At 45.0% G+C, this 18587-nt stretch overlaps 1 protein-coding gene across 2 annotated transcripts; it reads left to right on the top strand.

The window, feature by feature from the left end:
• Nucleotides 1–297: 297 nt before the first annotated feature.
• On the top strand, nt 298–18283 carry UBE2QL1 (ubiquitin conjugating enzyme E2 Q family like 1). 2 transcript variants are annotated; one of them, XM_059855165.1, is made up of 2 exons: nt 298–1567; nt 8860–16710. In XM_059855165.1, exons 1-2 carry the CDS (start codon nt 779–781, stop codon nt 8947–8949), a joined length of 879 nt encoding a protein of 292 aa, XP_059711148.1. In that variant the 5' UTR covers nt 298–778; the 3' UTR covers nt 8950–16710. The 2 variants fall into 2 exon arrangements, with proteins under 2 accessions (XP_059711148.1, XP_059711138.1); XM_059855155.1 differs by lacking the exon at nt 8860–16710 and adding an exon at nt 16952–18283 and having other exon boundaries at nt 307–1567.
• Nucleotides 18284–18587: the final 304 nt, after the last annotated feature.

Here is an 18587-nt window from a genome sequence, read left to right as displayed (position 1 = left end):
GTCACCGCCCCCGGCCCGCCCGGCCGGCGGGGCCGCTGCCGCAGCGCGGGGCGGAGCGGGACAGAGAGAACGCCGGCCGCCGCCCCGCCGAGCCCCGCAGCGGCGGTGCCGCCAGGCGCGCGGGGGGCGCGGCGGGGCTGTGGCGGCGCTGCCCGGGCGGGCGGCCCCTCTCCCCGAACAAAGGGCCGAGCGCGCCGCGGGCCGGCGCGGGCACGGCGGGGGCTGCGCGGGCGGGCTCCGACCCCCCCGCCCGCCTCGGGGGGAGGCGCCCGGAGCGGCGCGGGGCCCGGCCCGCCGGGAGCCGCCGGGGATTGGCTCGGCCGAGCGCGATCCGAAGGTGCCGGGGAAGCCATCTGCAGCGCAGGCGGTTTCGCCGCCGCTGTGCGGGGGGAGGGAGTGGGCTCTCCCGTGCGGGAGGCTGGGGGATTTTTTTTTTTTTTTCCTTCCTACCTTTCCCCCCCCCACCACCACCCTCCTCCGCCTTCCTTTTCACGGGATCATGGCCACGGCGGCGGGGCCGTGATGTCCGCGGGAGCAGCCCCGCTGCGGCAATGCTTCCCGCCGCAGCTCTAGGCAGGGGAGGCGTTTGAGCGGCGGCCGCACATCCTCCGGCACCGCGGCGGCACCGCCGCCTCTCCGCGCCCCGGACCGGCGGAGAGGCGCTTCGCCGCCCTCCCGCCAACAGCACACCCATCAAGCCGGGCTTTAAATTGATTACAACCACACTAGAGCCCCACCGGTGCTCAGAGGCGGGAGGGATCGCAGAGCCGCGCACAACATGGCCACTCTGCTGCGGAAAATCGGGCTGATCCGGCTGCACAGCCGGGACACGGAGGACCCCAAGCACCACCACCACCGCAGCAGCAGCCAGCAGGGCTCCTCGCTCCGCGGCAGAGGCAACCAGAAGAACAGCAGCAACAAGCCGCAGCCGCAGGGCCCCCCCGGGGGCGGCTGCAGCAGTAGCAGCAGCGAGGGCAGCCCCGGGGGCCACAAGAACAAGAAGGCGCCGGAGCCGGCCAAGCAGCCGCCGCAGCAGGCGCGCTCGGGAGTCGGCCGGGAGAAGCCCCGGGAGCTGGGCAGGGAGCCCGGCGCCGGCAAGGAGGCGGCGCAGCGGCCCGGCCCCGGCTCCGGCCCCGGGTGCGGGTCGGGGCCGGCGGCGCTGGTGCCCGCGGGCCGGCAGCAGCACTGCACGCAGGTGCGGACCCGGCGGCTGATGAAGGAGCTGCAGGACATCGCGCGGCTCAGCGACCGCTTCATCTCGGTGGAGCTGGTGGACGAGAGCCTCTTCGACTGGAACGTGAAGCTGCACCAGGTGGACAAGGACTCGGTGCTGTGGCAGGACATGAAGGAGACCAACACGGAGTACATCCTGCTCAACCTCACCTTCCCCGACAACTTCCCTTTCTCGCCGCCCTTCATGAGGGTGCTTAGCCCCCGCCTGGAGAACGGCTACGTCCTGGATGGCGGGGCCATCTGCATGGAGCTGCTCACCCCCCGCGGCTGGTCCAGCGCCTACACCGTGGAGGCCGTCATGAGGCAGTTCGCCGCCAGCCTGGTCAAGGGGCAGGTAGGGCTCCCTGCTCGGGAGGAGCACACGCATCCATCGCTCGGGGTGCGGGGCTGAGCGGTGTTCGGGTGGGGACCCCAAAGGTGCCAGCCCGTGGCTGTCCGCCACCAGGCCCGGGCCTCCCCGAGTACCTGGTGTCACCGGTGGGGCAAAGGCAGGGACACACGTGTTTGGCTCTGGGGCCCCTTCTCCGGCAGGTGCGGCAGAGGTGCGGGGCAGGCTTGGAGGGACGAGGAGCACATGCATCCATCGCGTCCTCCCGCCCGGCTTTTGTCCCTGTGCCTGGCTCTGCCGCCTGTGGCACACCAAGATATCGTGCTCGTTACCCCTGATGGGCACCTCCTGCGCCCCACAGCAAAAGGGGGCTCTCCGGGCTCCAGTGGGGTTTGGGATTGGTGCCTCCTGCCCTTCACCAAGCAGTCGGCCATACTCGCTGGTCCCTTGCGTGCAGTGCTGCCGCTGGCGGAGGGCGCGACGCTGGAGCTGCTGCCCCCAGGTCTTTGTCTGTGCTGTCCCGCATAGCATCCCTCCGGGGACGAGGGGCGACCCCGGCTTCGGGGCTTGGCACACTGCGCTGAGGTGTGCCGCGGGGTCACGCCGGGAGTCGCTGCCCGAGCTGCTGGCAAACTTGTACAGGTTTCAAATCGTCCGGCCCGAAAGGAACAAGTAATTTGGGCTAGGTGCTGCAGCTGCAGCCGCCAGACCGTTCCTGCCAGCTCTCTTCAAAGGAAGTGATCGGCTCTCCCGGCAGAGGTTCTCGTCTGACCTAAATCGCTGCAATTTGCTTTCCCCCCCCCCCCTTTTTCTCCTGCAGAATATCCGTAGTAGAGAAATATTTCATAAGCCGTTTTTAATAAATGGGCGAATATTGCTGGTAGGCAGTAGTTCTTTATGCCTTATATTACCCTTTGTATTATAGTGGGCAGTGCACACATGGCTGTGACAGGGTGGTTTTCCTGTTCGTGAATGCCCTTGAACTCGGGGGACCTGCGCAGCTCCGTGTCTGTCAGTAAATTATACTAAGTAACTTAAATTTATATCTTGGCAAGGAGGTGGGGAAAGAGTAAATAATAATATACTTTTTATTTGCTTAAAAATGAGGTTACTCCTGTTGCTTCAGTAGAACTGCTTGCCTGAGCAGAAGTAAAGGTTTGGTTTTTTTAAGACTTAAATTAATTTTGATTTTTCAACAGGCTCTTTTATAAGTGGCATGTCCTCCCTTTAACCTATTTGGTTTGGGCCTACTGCTCCTTTTTTTTTAAATCAGATAGTATTTTTCTCTGTACTTCATTTCAAGAGGTCAAGTTTCCTAGGTCACCTTGGGATATAAAAAAAAAATATGTCAAGAAGAAAAAAAAAAGTTTTAATTAACACAGAGGCTGAGGTATGTTGAAATTCTGTAGCTGCTCTTACTGCATTACACTGTTTGTTAACCTGTCACTTTTTAGAGAATTCTTTTTATTTGTTACAAGAATTTAGAAGGACCATGCTAAATTCTCTCATTTTGTAACAATTCAACCTCTTTCTGAGGTGTGGAATGTTAAAGGGGTTCAATGAATATTTATTGGGATCATAAGATGGCTCAGTGAATAGAAGCACTGTATTGTTTTATTAGTAATAATTTCTCAGCTATATAATCTGACAATTTTCTTCCCTAAACCACTTAAGAGATTTCCAGAAAGTCGTAGCAATTTTTGATTACCAGAGGATGTTTATGTGTGCATCATTAAAAAACACATTTAAAAATCAAGAGTTTCAATAACATTCTTCCAGAAGTTTGCAAAGTCAATTATGACAGAAAGAGAACTGGGATTTTAAAAAAAGGGCAGAAATAAACTGCTGACAGTAACTTAGTAGTTAAATTGATATAACATGGCACGTGTCAACCTCTGAGATTGTTCAATCCAAGTGGAAAGGTTATTAGGCAGTACAGTCAATACATTTATTTTCTGGGTTAGAGAGATGTTGCCTGTAATGGGTTTGCTGGCCTGTCACCTTAGCTGGGCTCTGTGTCATGGGAGCCACATTTCTGTAATTGCACTCCCCTCGTTATGTAATCCCCACTCCATTGCATAATAGGGCTCAAAATACAGCAGGCGCTCCCCTATCCCTGTTTCATTTTACAGGTGATCCACTTTAGACTGGTTAGTTTTTAAAAATAAAGATGGAGCCGACGGAGCATCAAGGGCTGAGGTGCTGCATTCCCCAGCGCTGTGTGGCCGGGTTTGGGTGACTCCTGCCATGCCGTGGGCAGCCTTGGTGCCTGCAAGGAGCTGTCCCAAACAAATAGCCATGGCTGTTGCCAGGTTAATTGTGTCATTTCTGTAAGCTACCTGCAATAGTATGAAATATTCACGATGCAGTTCATCAGCAAGGCTGGAAGGGTGAGGTCCATTCTCCATCGCCTCAGAATGAACTTGCCTGAGCAAATGGCAGCAGCCATTGGGCTGAGGGGGAGATGGGGCACTGCTGCCACCAGTGAGTCAAAGGGACCTTCCAGAGAAATGTCTCTGGTTCCCAGCAGTGATTTAGCATGAAGTCACCGTGAATACTCCAGCCTGTGACGCATCCAAGAGTGCGCCTGGCTGGCATGGGTGCCAGTGTGAGTGGGCAGGGCTGAGCGTTCTGCTGGCACACCTTCCTCCTTGGGGCATTCAGGGGATGGAACCAAGGTGGCTCATTTCATTAGACATTTCTCATCAGTCCCATTTTGCTGAGCCAGCTGTGGCACTGTCATTCTCTGCTGGTTCTTCTAAGAGAAACAGCACTTCTTGGTCTCCTGGTAGAGCTAGTAGTAACTGTATGTATGACCTTCTGTTTTTTGACAAAGCAATCCAAAAGCAGATAAAAGTAACATTGAAAATACATTTTCAGACGGTTAAGATTCTTGACAAACTCAAAAGTTTTTTCATGGATTTCACAGACTTTTTCACAGAGTAGAAGAAAAATTGAGATAAGTCATTCTGACATCTCATGGGATGTCACTCAGGAGTTGTGTCTGTATAGAAACTTAAATGTGTAACAGAGAAATTAAGAGTTAGCACTTTTCTGTTACTTTTCAGCATTGCACTTGTAAGTGGCAAAACCTGTGTCAAAGTTCCCACACCTGAGCATATCTCCCAGGGCTTGGATTTTAAAGCAGGGTGGCTGTTTCTCTGATTTTGCCAAGCAGGAACCATACACCTCAGGTGGCCTTGCTTGAGAGATACCCTACTTTATGGGATGCACACCCTAGCTTCCCATCATGAATCTAGCATTGTTTTTTTAGATTTTTTTTTGTCTGTAAATAAAAATGTTCAGAATGAAAGAGAGGTGACTTTTGTTTGAATATAACAATTCAACAGCCCCAAATTTAACTTTTTTTTCCCCTCAGTTTTCAAGGAAAAAATGTTAATTAACAAACAAGTTGGGGTTTGTTTGGTTGGTTGCTTCAGCTATTCAGCTGAGAAAATCAATTATTCACACAGCTCTAGTCAGTATCTTGAGGGGAATTCTCAGTACATCAAAGGCCAAAGACTGTTTATCTGTCTGGGATCCAGAATCCTATTTTAAAAAACTTGGTGTTGTCCTTAACTCAACTGTAGCCTTGCTTTTAAAGGGATGACTTTGTACTTGCTTCCTGCACAGTCAGCTGCTCGCTGGCTCCTGTCATCACAGGCAAGAGCTTGGCCCTGCTGAACCAGCGAAACAGTTGCCAGCCAGGGAGGTGGGGTGATGCTAATGAAATAATTTAAATACCAGTTGTTTATCGTCCTGGAGGCAACTGTTCCACGGGTCTGTCTAGGCAGAGCTTCCCTTGCCTCTCTCTGTGCCTGTCCAGGCTGTGGAGGCGGGCCATGGAGTGTTACTCCTTCTTAGCCCTTTAAAAATGATTTATTGATAATTTCAGAGGGAGGTTTAACAATTAGTCAGTTGCTCTCCACTTCCAGATAATGGTGTCATTGTCACAATAATATCAATAATGGAAGGAAGGAAGGAAGGAGGAATGGTACCAGGTCACAGCAGGAGGTTCATCATGGCTCTCCTTGGGTGACAATGCATACAGATGAGACCAGTGCCCATGTTTCAGGGAGGAGTCGTCTCTCTCCTTTGAAAACATGGTAGATGATGTGGTCCCAAAGGAAAAGGAGCCAGCTTTGTCCAAAAGTAAGAGAGGGTTTTGTGTCTTCTATTAGATATCTTGTTTCTCACTGGACAGAATGGTTTGGTGGATGCTTAAAAGAGGACAAAGCTATATACACCAGTGTCCAAGTAATGCATCAGGGTTTTGGTTTTTTTCTTTTTTTGAGAGCAACAACAGAGCCTGATGCCTACACCTGATGCCTTGGGGATTTCAGATGTAAGCTTGCAGTAGTGCTGACCAGTAGATGCCTTGTCCTCTTTTTTACAAGTCCCTTGTTCTGTCCATGGAGGCTGGGGACTGGACTGCCAGACAAAGGCAGCTGTCAGGTAATTGTCAGCTCTGCAGATTGTCATGAAGAAAGGTCTTCGTTTGAGGGAAGTACTCCCTTGTTCTTCCAGTGAATAGGAGGAACATAAAAAATTTTCCAGGATTCTTGCAGGGAATGGAAGAAACATAGAAATTTTGCCAGGACATATTACAATAGGAACGGGGTACCCCTAGTTCTGAGTATTGTTGCTGTTGTGGGCTTTTATATAAGAATTTAGATAAAAACCAAAAGATAGTTTATAGTTAAGCTTTAATTTTGTATCAGAAAAGTTCCTGAACTCAAATAAAAGTTGTTGATGTCTTTGATCCCTCACATTGCAGCATTAGGAATACCTCAGTGGGGCCCTGTTTGTTTGCTTCAAATGCTGTGCGCCTCGTATGGCTATTGAACGGATTTATCTTTCCATTTTAAAGATTTTAATATCTCAGCTGAGTTTTACCAGATTGAAACAGCAGAAATGGGCTTGTTCTATGACAAACAGCTACAGAAGGTAGCTGTTAATCATAGTCTAAATTACTCCCTCTTCATCCTTTCAAACAAAAGTGTGAGTGAGCAGATAGCAGATGGGACTTGCACAGTGTCCAGGAGGTCAGCAGACTCCAGGTCTTTCAAATATGTATAGCAGAAATTAATTGCAGATCCATGGGTTTTCATACTCCACATGCTGGGTTTGAGGAGTGTAGCCATGAATAAATCAGCTAATCTCAAAGGCTGCAGAAATGTACAGAGAGCACAGTGGTCTCTGAATTATTTGGAGACATTGTATCCTATTAGCCCTTAAAAAATTCAATTGTTTTACTTTTTGCTTTTGATTAGTTGCCTGAGCAAGTGATTATGGTTATCCTCAAGAGGGAAAATGTTGCTTTAGGTCCAGAGGTGAAAAACATCGACTCATGTACAAGGATGACAGAGGAGACCAAGACTGTGTTAGGGGACTTGTTTCCCGTAAAAAGCTATAAATGCTGGGCCAAAGAGATAACAGAATATTGTTTGTCTACAGAGGAAAATCAGATCTATTTGCCTTCTAAGATGTCTCCTTCATTTCATTTGAAAAACGTAGGATTGGAAGCTGAAGTTTAAGTGGGAGCATATGTATTGAGATGCTGGGCCTGGCAAATGGGCTAGAAAAAATAATTGTTCATGTGTACTCTGATATATTGGTGTTCTGACCATCCACTATTATTATGCAAATATATTCTGCTGAGAGGAATGAAGACACAAGGATTCCAACTCATTGAAATAGGAGGTTGGTTTAATTCTTTTAAAATGCAGAGGGAACATAATCTCCATTTTTCTCCTTCAAAGTATAAAAATGAAAATTTTAAAATACTTTCAACTATCCCTATTACAGTTAAAAGAGTTATCAAATAAACTAAATCCCTAAATTAAGCCAAATTACTAATTTTAAAACACGCTTCTGTTCTTCTTGGCAAGACTTAGCTGATCTCCTGAATAAAAATTTGAAAGAATTGTGGCTTTGGATTTTTTGAGAAAATTGAATTTGCTGAAAAGAGCAAGATTCTTCTTCCCTGAATTATATAAGAAGTGCTCATTTTCTTCAGTGTGAGTGTTCAGCCAGAGAGAACCATGTACCATTGGCGTGCTTTGTTAGATACTTCACTGAAAATTGTATTTTTTTGAATGCAGAAAGCCTAGTCACAAAGGGTGATGTCCTGAAGGAGTAACCTAAATAACCCACTTTCTATTGTGAGGAAGATTTACTCTTCCTTTTACAGGCTAGCCTTGAAAATACACAGATTTCCTAGCATCCACACAATGCCCAGGGATTTCCATGCATGACCGGATACTTCCAGATTGAAGATTTGTAACTCCACAGTAATTCAGCTCCTTATATCCTGGGAGTCTGATTGCCAGGCATGATCCATGGCATGTCCCCCTGTGGGCATCTGCTCTCACAAAGTGGGACGCTGGTTAAGTAACATTATATTTACTGCGTTTCTTTTTCCCATCTCAGCTCCTTTGGGCTGGTGAGAGAGTCAGTGAAGGGCTCTTCTTTTCCTTGACGTATTCAGTCCTTCACAGGCAGTTTCCAGTTTTCTCCTGTGAATGCCAAAAAAGGTAATGCTGACATTCAGTGCAAAGGGAGATGGGCGGTGGGAGGATTGCTGGGTGCAATTCCTCTGCAGTTAAACAGGGAGAACCTCAGATGCTGTGGTAGTTATGCTGGCTGAATGGCTCAAAATGTGTCTTAATTGTAAGGTGCACAGGATCCAGTTGTTGCACTTGTAAATGGAATAGCAGGTTTCTCATGGATATCATTGTATTTTTTGAAAGTGCGGGGTCTGGTCTGTGTTGTACTCCAAAAGTCATTTCTGGAGGCTGCTGAGCATTACACAGTGTTGGCCTTTAACTCCATCTGGAAACAGCAGTAACTGAGTAGATCCTGGAAGTCTCAGGACAAGCTTTACAAGAAGGATGTGATACTGTTACCTAACCTGGCTTGCAGTGAAATAAGCACTGCACTGGGGAAAGTGCCCGAGCTAGGGAGAAGCGTAGGTGTGCTTTGATGAAAGTGAATTTGTAGTCCTTGCCGGTGTGCACAGAACAGGTAAGTGGGCACCACACTTCAGATAGTCAGGTGATTCTTCTTCTGAAACAGGATCAAGGTGCCAGTCTGATTCGCCTCATTCCCATTCAAAGTCACACTGAGGAAGGATACATCAGGCATGTCCATCCTCAACCATGCGTGGCAGATGCATGCCTGCCTCGTGCACATGCAGAGTCTGTCCTTGGAAAATGTCTTTTTATCTGCTTCACGATCTTGTGCATTTGCTTTGTTAAAATCGATGATTCTCATTGATTTAATTCTTTGCTGCACAGGCTCTGCAAAGCCCATGGAACTTCTGCAGTGACTCCTTGATAGAGATACAAGTCAGCTATAATCCCAAACCTGCATTCAAAGATGAGTGAAAATAAACCCGAGGAAGGAAGACATAAGCCTGTGTTATGAAATGGCCCAGAGCTCAGATGCTTATCATAGTCAGGCTTTATGAGCTGTGGAATGACTTGGTATTTTTCCTGTTTCTAAGCTTGTTCTACAAATGGTAACAAGCCCCCAGCTGCAGTAAGAAGGACTTGTTTCCATAATACATGTCCGTGAAAAAACCGAAGCATCATGAAACAGAAGAAATTGATGTTATTAGTTTTTCAAATTTTCTATTAATTTCTAGAAATATTAAATTTTCTGTGTATTTGATAATATTATTTCCATTAAAATATACATGTCATTGAAGTGTTCTATAATTATTTGTGAGAGGATGTTGAAGCACTTAGCCTGAGAAAAGGTGATCTGAGTTTACCTTCCAGGTTTTGCCACTGACTTCAGGTGCAGTCATATAACTTCACTATATTCCTCTTTCCCACACGTAAAGTACAGACAAACTTATAAATGACCCAAAGGTCATTTGAGGATATGTGCTTGAAGCACTCAGAGGGCTCTCTGAGTAGATGTCCATGTGCATCAGTATGAAACACACTGCAGTCAAGAGATTGGCACAGTCATATAAATAGCAGTAGAAAAGCACATCCACTTGTGACTCTGATCTTACTAAATTTAGTTTTAACTCGATTAGATGTTCCCAGAGGCAACCTGTTTTTTACTACTGTTTTGCTCTTGGGTTTTTTTTTGTTTTAGCATTGTAAAACTTAGGGGAATGTGAAGATAGGCATTGCTGTGGTGCCTTTGTCTTTACAGCCTGTCACAAAGGATGGTTGGGTTGGCTTTGCTTTGGTTGGGTTCACGCCCATGACTATGTTTGACTGGGGTAGCTTCAGGTTCCTGATGTGGAGGACCTATGGGCTTATGCAGAGTTGCTGTCATGTTCCCAGCCTTCTCACCTGGACTGGCCCTCAGGAACTCTGCCAGTGCCTGGTTCCACATGTAGGTAGTCGAGGGAGCTCAGCAAAAGACAGAAGACAGAATACACAGCTGAGAAAACATCCCTCTGTCACCTAGACTAGCAAGAGCCCTTCTGGTGGCAAGGAACAGGGACTGTCTCTTTTGGCAGGAGCCCACTCTGTTGTCATACCTTCAGCCCTGGAGATGCTTGAGTCACCAATAATGTAGCCAGCCACCCAAATTTTCTTATTCTTTTGCCAAAGCAGAGACTTTGTCCCACCCATAAAATGCAGGGAGGGAGTTTCTTAACCCTCATCTGTGCTGAAATCAAGCTGCCAGCTCGGTGCTGACTTGGGAGAGGTGAGGGAGAGCAGCACAGCGCTCTGTAGCTGTCAGACAGAGACTGGGGCTGTAAGTGTTTGTATCGATTAAGAGCTACTGGCACCAGGCTACTGGCACAGACAAATGAGCATGAATAATTACTCAGCTGCAACTCAAATTTCTTTTTCCTGGACAAAGAACATTTATGCTCCCAGAAGGCACAATTTATAGGACGCTTTAAAGCCAGAACTTGCTATGTTTTCGCTTCTCTTATGGATTATTCTTAAAAAGGAGACCGAAAAAGGCATGGAAGTACTGCTTTGGAAATTACACATTTACAGGAAAACCTCCTTGTTTTAATTCACTTATGCTGCAGCATTATGAGTATTTGTCTGTATCACTTTCTATACCACTTTACTTTAGCTGTAGCTAATAATCATATACAGTGCAATATAAATTGTGTGCAGTTTTTGAGACGTGATTAACTGTGCCTCATCAGTACATGAAGGAAAAAAATTATAAACCATGTAATTGGGGGGAGAGACTGTGTATATTGCGCTCTAACAGCGGTGTTGTGACACATTGCAATCACTGCACTGAGAGCATGACAGTACTCACTTCAGCATCGCTCTGCTTTTGAATGCGTCTCTAAAGCCAGTGGAAATATTTTCCTCTGAAAGCTTGCTTAAATATTCTAGGATAAGGCTGTTTCAGGCTTGAGCGCTGAGTGCCTCTGTTCCTTATCAGAAAATGTTTGAGTGTGTTTGCGTAGAATAGTTGGGGCCCAAAGCCATTAGTCACTGGCACATTATGGAGCATGTTATACACTGGAAACTCATAGCGTGCTTCAATATTTAAGAAATCCATGGATTTTGTGTCATACATGGAGAAACCTGGCACAACAGACTTGGAAAATGGGCATATCATGGTGGATCATCTTTCTGTCCATGAAGGGATTGCCGTAGATGCTGTGCCTGGCATAGTGACTCTCTGCAGTCTTTTGTGTGCTTCTCTCTCTCTGCTTATTTTCCATCTCTTGACATTTACCTAGGGTTGGGTCAGCAGAACCTGCTGTAGAGATCTGTTAAGAGATGGAGGCAGAAAAGGGAACTGCAGCCATCCATGTGTCCTTTTGCTGGCTTACATGATGGGCCAAGGTTAGCTCCACGTGCAGAAGTCTTGTGCGATTTGCCCTTGGGAGACCAACCTGGAGTTATTTGCATTGCCAGGACTAATGAAAGTACACAGGGCTGAAGAGATTGTGTTAAGAGCTGTGCTAACAACATGAAGGTTTGCCTGCTTCTGAGTGTCTTAGCTGTGCACTACTGGAAATTTACACAGCTTTTTGTTAGCTAGTCCACGTAAAACACCTGGACGTGACTGAAGGTTTGCTATGACACCTCAGAGATCCACAGCACAGGAGCTTACTGTGCTTATTGTTGTTTCCACAATAATATCAGCCCTGTAAGGGCTCATGGCTGTGTACACTAAAGCTCTGAAAATTTGGGACCTAACAAAGCAGGGAGTGGCATCAGGAGTAGACTGAGCACAACCTTGAAGGGTTCAGGACCTGGCTGTGTGGTGCCACAGCTGGCCTGTGTTGGCAGTTCAGCTCCAAGTGTTTAAGCTGCACTTGGAGACCACCACAGGTCCCTTCCAGGTAGTTCTTTTGGTGATTGCATGATCCTGTGAAAGGTTGACCTCTGTTACACAGTCCCCTCCTTCTAGGGAATGCCAACAGGACACACATGGAAGCACACCTGGTACTGTCCTAAAATCATTGGGTTTGGATCTGGGAGCTACTATAATTTATTTGACAAGAGAGGGAACTCTGTTTGCCCAGAGAAATCCTCTTGAGGCTGTCCTGACTCTGAAAGGACCAGAAGAAATGGCAAGACTGCTTTTCATTACACCATAGGCCAGCTGTGGGTAAATATATGGTCATAGTGGGCTCAAGAGTTTCAGGCTTCATATTTGGTTTTTGTACAGGATGTAACTCTGTCTTTGGACTACTTTGTGATCTGGTGATGCTGGGGAAGAATTGACATGGCACATTGCTGACAGTGGTACTGACAAATTTTAAAGAGCTCATAGTTGTTGAGTTAGATATTTTTGAGGATATGCTTCAGTGTCACAGAGCATTATGAAGGGGAGATGTGTTCACAGAGACTACTGTGGCATCACTTGGAAGAAGAGAAGCTGCCAGATTTGCCAAGAGAGGTCCATAGATGTGAATGTGTCATGTTTTAACCTCAGCTGCCAACCGAATGCTACACAGTCACTCCCTCACCTCATCCCATGTCTGGGGAGGAGAATCAGAAAAAAGAGTAAAAATTTGTGGATTGAGATAAGGAGTTTGATGATTGAAACTAAGTAAAATATACTAATAATTATAATAATAACAAAAAATTGTAATTAAAGACAGAGAGACAAAAAACAACACAAGAAAACCTACTGATGCACAATACCTTTACTCACCAGCCATTGACAGATTCCCAGCCCCATCCCAAAGCAGTGACTGGCCCCTCCCAGCCAACTCTCCCCAGTTAATATACTGGGCATGATGTTCTGTGATGTGGAACATCCCTTTGGCAATTCAGCTCGCTGTCCTGGCCATGTTCCCTCTTGGCTTCTTGTGCGCCTGCTCACTGGTAGAGTACAAGGCACTGTGAAAAATCTTTGGCTTAGTGTGAGCATTGCTTAGCATCAACTAAAACATCAGGGTGTTATCAACATCATTCTCATGCTGAATCCAAACCACCACTTCTACTAGAAAGAAAATGAGCTCTATTACAACTGAAACCAGGACAGGGGGACAAATCATACATGAGATTCACCTTGGGTCTTTTGCAGAGCATGGCAGGAGGGAGTGGTTGGTCCCTTGGTATGGCCAGGGTCCTGAGAAGGCTGCCCACAGCAGATCGTGTTCCAGGAGGTCTTTCTGCCCACTGTTCTCAGGGTTATAGACTGGATGCTTATCAGCTATTTGTGCAGGCTCATTGGTTTGGGCAAAGCCTGGGTGAGAGGCATGCGATTGCTGGCTGTGCCACGCAGGCTGGCCGCAGCAGGAGCACGAGCGAGGGAGGAGGCTGAGCGCAGCACATGTCCCCCTGCGCTTCAGCGCGGCTGCATAAAAACCAGTTGGGTGCTGTGGCATTGCTTTCACCTTTCATATGTTTCTAGCTTGTTAAAATTATATCTTGATAAGTACATGAAGTCACAGCAGATGGCAAAATCTGAAACGTTCTCTCCAACTCTTTAATTAGGTTTTCCGTTATCCCTTTATGAAAGGCGCTCTGCGAGCGTCTGAAAGTATTGCAAGTATTTAAATAAGCTCCTGGTGCGACTTCTCAGAGCTGAAGTCGACCGTGATATCTTTATGAAAGGCTTTCTTGGGGTTTTGCCGTTGTTTTTAAGCTCTTGTGGAATGTTTTGATCTTGTTCAGATAACAGTTTGATATCTTTCCTTGATGTGGTGCTGGACACATCAAAAAACGCTGGCCATGCAAATGATCTGTATTCCTTACCCGGGCAGTAGTGACACATGTGGTTTGGGGATTGGTCAAAATGCGGTTGTGCCTGACAGAGCTGTGGACAGCACATATTTACATACTGTATTTACCATCGCTGCCATGCTTACAGAATGCAGCAGCTCTCAGGCTCCTGCCCAGAGTTAAAATGACTGCATGTTTAAGTAGCAGGCTGAAAATAAACTGTAGTCAGGGCTGGTAGCGGTGCCCAGTAAAACATTTGACACTTTCTTCTATAATTGCATCCAAAATGACTTTTTTTACTTAAATTTGGGAAGAATTATTTGGGAATGGCAAAAAAATAAAAATCAGTAGATTTTTATCTAAATCAGTAGATTTAATCAGTAGTTTAAAAAACTAAAGGACAGTAGATACCACCCAAGTATAGGCTTGAAAACATCTGAAGTTGGTCAACTGAAATTCCAGCCTTCTTTCTTTTTACCCCAGGTTTACTTGAGGCACCAAATAGGGAAACTTTCAGTCTAGGAGGTTAAATTTTATCCAGATTATAAACAGCTGACAGGATATTGGTTAATAAGAGACAGTGCTGACCATGCCACCCATGGTTCCTGTATAAGCATAGAAATACATGGACTGCAGCAGGGTAGAATTAGCTGGCCTTTGATGGTGCAGTTCACATACAACCTGTATATGGTACCAGAGTGGAAGTGGATTTAATGATCTGTTGCATTAATAAAAGAAAGGATTCAGATTAAACTCATGAAATGATGCTCCTTTCATCTGATATGGCTCCAGTAACATTTTGCATGATGTGATGATCCTTACCACATCATTACGACACCAGAGAATTCTTACATTCCTGCTTTGAAAGCTGTACATAATCAACACTAAACATGAGCTGTTCACAATGCAAAGGTCCTACTTCTAGGTACAGCTTAGTATTATTACTTTGTAAAAGCTGAGTGAGATGTGAATCATACTGTCCTAGTGCTATGCTTATAATTTAGAAAGGTATCAAAGCCTTAAAGGATAAAAAATAATGTGCAAAACACGGGAGATGACAAATGGATCTAATCCAGAAATTAAGCAGCAGAGTAAGTTTATTTTTAATTTAGAAGTATTTCATCGGTGAGATTTTGATGACAGCATTTTCTGTGCTGATTTAATCTTCTGTTGCTCTTTGTTTTTTCTTTTCCTGTGTTTCTCTGAGTGTGCTTCCAACAAAACCTCAGATTAGGAAGAAATTACACAATGTTTTGTAACAACAAAAATACTGCTGCAGAATAATTATGATTGATAATTATATATGATATAATAATGTATTATGATTATTGAATAAAATTTTAAAAATATGTTACCCAGCTTTATTTAATTATTCCATCTGTCACAACTAAAAATGAGATTTTCTAAGAAAATTTATGATCAGGACTCAGTTGAGAACCATTCAGATCATCCTTATTTGGGACATATTAATTGCTGAATTTGTGTGGAGATGTAGAAGGTGTCTTGCTGTTTGATCTATCAAGGGGGTTTAAAGAGGAAATAGATTTCTAGTCTGTAAATGGCAGCTAGGGAGAAAGGTGAGGAAAAGCACTGACAGGTAAAACAGAGGTTTTGGGGAAAAACAAATGGGTATAAATTGACTGTGAGTGAATCACAGTCAATTTATACCCATTGGAGGTATAAATTGGAGGGTGTTCGTAATCTTTGGTTAAGGTGTGCTCTGAGAGACCACTCAAACTGCACTGAAAAATTATTTGTTAAAACAGGAGTAGGAAACCGCTTTTTCTTTCATGTGCCCATAGTTTTGCTGTAACAGGAGCAGTGCTGAACACAAAAGAGCCTCTGCAATATTGTGACAGCTTTCTAGAAGGAAATTGTTTGTCCACACTGCAGACTAATCTTACTCATTCTAGTCTGTAAAAGTAAATTCGATACTCCGAGGACAGGTTTTGTTTTCTTTTTTCCCATTTCCTCCCTTTTCTTCCCTCGATATACCTGACTATTTTCTCAGTATTTGTTGCATGCTAATGCAAATGCCAATTTTTTGGTTTAAATTCCAAATTGACAATAAAATCAGGGGAGCAAAAGATTATTTTTGAGCTAAAAAACAGAAAAAAATGAGAACATACTAAGCTGAACAGAAAAATGATAACATACTAACTTGGTTCTTAATAATTGTAACACTGTTATATGGTATCTGCTCATCAGATACAATTTATTGTTAAAAAGGCTTTCAGTGCAATCTGAAACAATTACTAAAATTACTAGACTAGTGACTTTAATAAACTTCTATTTTGTAACAAATCCAGTAGGCATAAATACTTTAAAGGTATTTATTTTAATTATTTTGTTTAAAGGTATTCATTGTTGTAGAGTGATTGTAGTGTAGTGATTCATTGTGTAGATTGTATTAATCTGCAGCTATAATTTTTACTTTTATCTCTTGGTTGGTAATTGACACAGACCAGTGTGAAAAATAAGGTAAGATATTGATAACTCAGTAAAAGTCTCTACTGCCAAACGAGAATTTGAATTTTCATACAGCTGTGCAGTTAGAGGTAATATAATAATAGCAGGGTAATAAAAGTACAGTATATGTAAATGGGTATATTTTCATTCATTATCAAACTTGGCATGAAGGGTAATAAACAAATTACAACTTTAGATTTAAGATGGAAGCAAGTCGGTTTAAGGCCGTTCTTTTAGAAAGGGCAGAGCTGTTCGTTTCTCACGGGTGGGTGGCAGGAAGAAGGATGGAGTGTGTCCCGCGGGGTGGATGTGACCTTTGTGTCCCTGCGGGGGCGAGGCACGGGCAGTCGCTGTCTGCCAGGGCTGCCCCCGGCGGGGCAGGAGGGCCAGCAGGGGTGGGCAGGAGGGGCCTCACGCCAAGCACGGAATGCCGGGGGTGTCCGGGAGCAGCCGAGAGGGAGGCGAGCCCCGAGGCACGGCCGCGGCAGCAGCCACGGGGCAGCGCGCCAGGGCAGGGGCTCGCCGGGCAGGAACAGCCCCGCAGATGCCTTCTTTCTTTCTTTTTTCTTTTTTTTATTCCCCCCCCCCCCCCCCACGCCCTTTTACCCGTTCACTGAACATCATTTAAAATCATCTCTGATAATGCATTTTTCTGCTCAGGTTCGGGGACTATGCTTGCTGGAACCCGTAAGTGAATGTCTCTCGTCCTGATGAGTTGAAAAGTTAAGCTGTGGTTTCCAGATGCGTGTTCACATCTTTAATGAAGGTTTTCTTTTTGTGTTTGGCGCAGGGCCGTATCTGCAGAAAAGCTGGCAAATCAAAAAAGTCATTCAGTCGAAAGGAAGCTGAAGCAACATTTAAGAGTTTGGTGAAGACCCATGAAAAATATGGGTGGGTCACCCCGCCCGTCTCTGATGGCTGATGTTAGCAACCTGCACTTGACAGAAATGCTGAACAAAAGTACTGTGACATCTCCTCAGTGCTGTACACCGCCCATCCTTTTCTACTTCAGCTTCAGTTACATACCATGAATGTCAAGGAGACATCTAAGTTATTTATGAACAGATGTGTTTACAGAGGGAGAGAAAAAAAATGCTGTGTAGGATTATATTTCAAGACTGGAGAATGGTCATCATTGAAGTCACTTGAGCGGATGCTGAGATTGCATCATTTGCCCCCATACAGCCCACATTGTCTTCAGCTTCTTTCCATGACAGCAGCACCAAACAGCAGTACTGGAAAGTCTATCCATTACTGCTCAGTTCATTTAAATGTAAATGAAACAGTTAATATTTAATAGGGAAGCAGTGCATTGCAGGTACATGTTTGCTGTGCTGTTTATCTTTGTCTCCTAGCAGGTCAACATAACTTGAAGATTTGTCTTTATGTGGAACTGTGGTCTGCTGTGACTAAATTTAGACCTCATTTGTGCTCTATATATGACCTTTAATTCATAAATGAAACCAGAATTAAAATGCTGAAAGGTCCTAGTGTTGAAAAATTATTAAGTGGAATCACCCAACCGGTTACAATGTGCTCTCTGTGCTGATATTGTGATGTGCTGTTCAGAAATAAACCAGTGCAGTTAGCTGAAGGTTAGGTGGTTTTTTAAAACATGTCCACACCGGGGCTCAGTGGGGTTGGTCTGTGGTAGCAGAAAAATGATTACCCTGGCGGTACCTTCTGCAGTAGCATGTGGCCTGTCAGTTCTTCAAAGCAGCAAAACAAATGAGTGGAAATGGACAAAGCAACCTTAAAATTTTATCTGTTTAATTTTGAAATGATATGCCAGTAACAGAGTAAAAATTTTCAAGTCAAATTGAACATGGTTCGTAAGATGATTTGCATGACTGGAATTTTTCTTTTTTATTTTTACTCAATAGACATTGTATGTACTTAGAGCCCAGTATCTGAGAAAACCCACTGATGTATATAAATGTCCTATTATTTAATCATTAAAATTTAAGTTTTCTGGTAAACAAATTGAAAAAAAACAACTTTCTAAGGGACTCCATAAAAGCTGAAGGTAATGTTAAGAATGGTATAGAAAAGCATTAAAAAATGTGGATTCTGAATGGAAAATCATATTGGACACGTGCTGAATAAAATCACCAGTATCGTTTCTGCTGCCTTGGGAATTCAATCATTTTGGCCAGCTTTTGTATTCAAAGTAATGGGTTTTCTGTTGTGAGATTCTAAGCACCATATAGATGTATCTGTTGTGGTGGTATTTTAATTGAAACTAGGACAGTATCGATTGTAAGACTGATTTGGAGGGGGAAGGCAGTGTGTGATTGGAAGCACTTTCCATTATACGGCTAACACAAGAACAAATCGAAGTGGTTGACCAGTTTCTGTTGTATTACAGCAACATTGGAGACAGTACAGAGAGCTTGGGGGTCTGGAGTTTGATTTAAAACCACATG

The sequence above is a fragment of the Haemorhous mexicanus genome, chromosome 1 (genome assembly GCF_027477595.1).
Source record: "Haemorhous mexicanus isolate bHaeMex1 chromosome 1, bHaeMex1.pri, whole genome shotgun sequence".
Lineage (NCBI taxonomy): Eukaryota > Metazoa > Chordata > Aves > Passeriformes > Fringillidae > Haemorhous > Haemorhous mexicanus.
The sequence above is the reverse complement of the archived record's forward strand: the minus strand, read 5'-3'. Positions and strand labels throughout refer to the sequence as shown.

What these genes read in the sequence shown, in the direction of transcription:
- UBE2QL1 (XM_059855155.1), top strand. Translation starts at nt 779, where the DNA reads ATGGCCACTCTGCTGCGGAAAATCGGGCTGATCCGGCTGCACAGCCGG. An exon ending in CCAGCCTGGTCAAGGGGCAG is followed by an intron (nt 1,568 to 16,951) that starts GTAGGGCTCCCT and finishes TGTTTGGCGCAG; the next exon opens with GGCCGTATCTGCAGAAAAGC.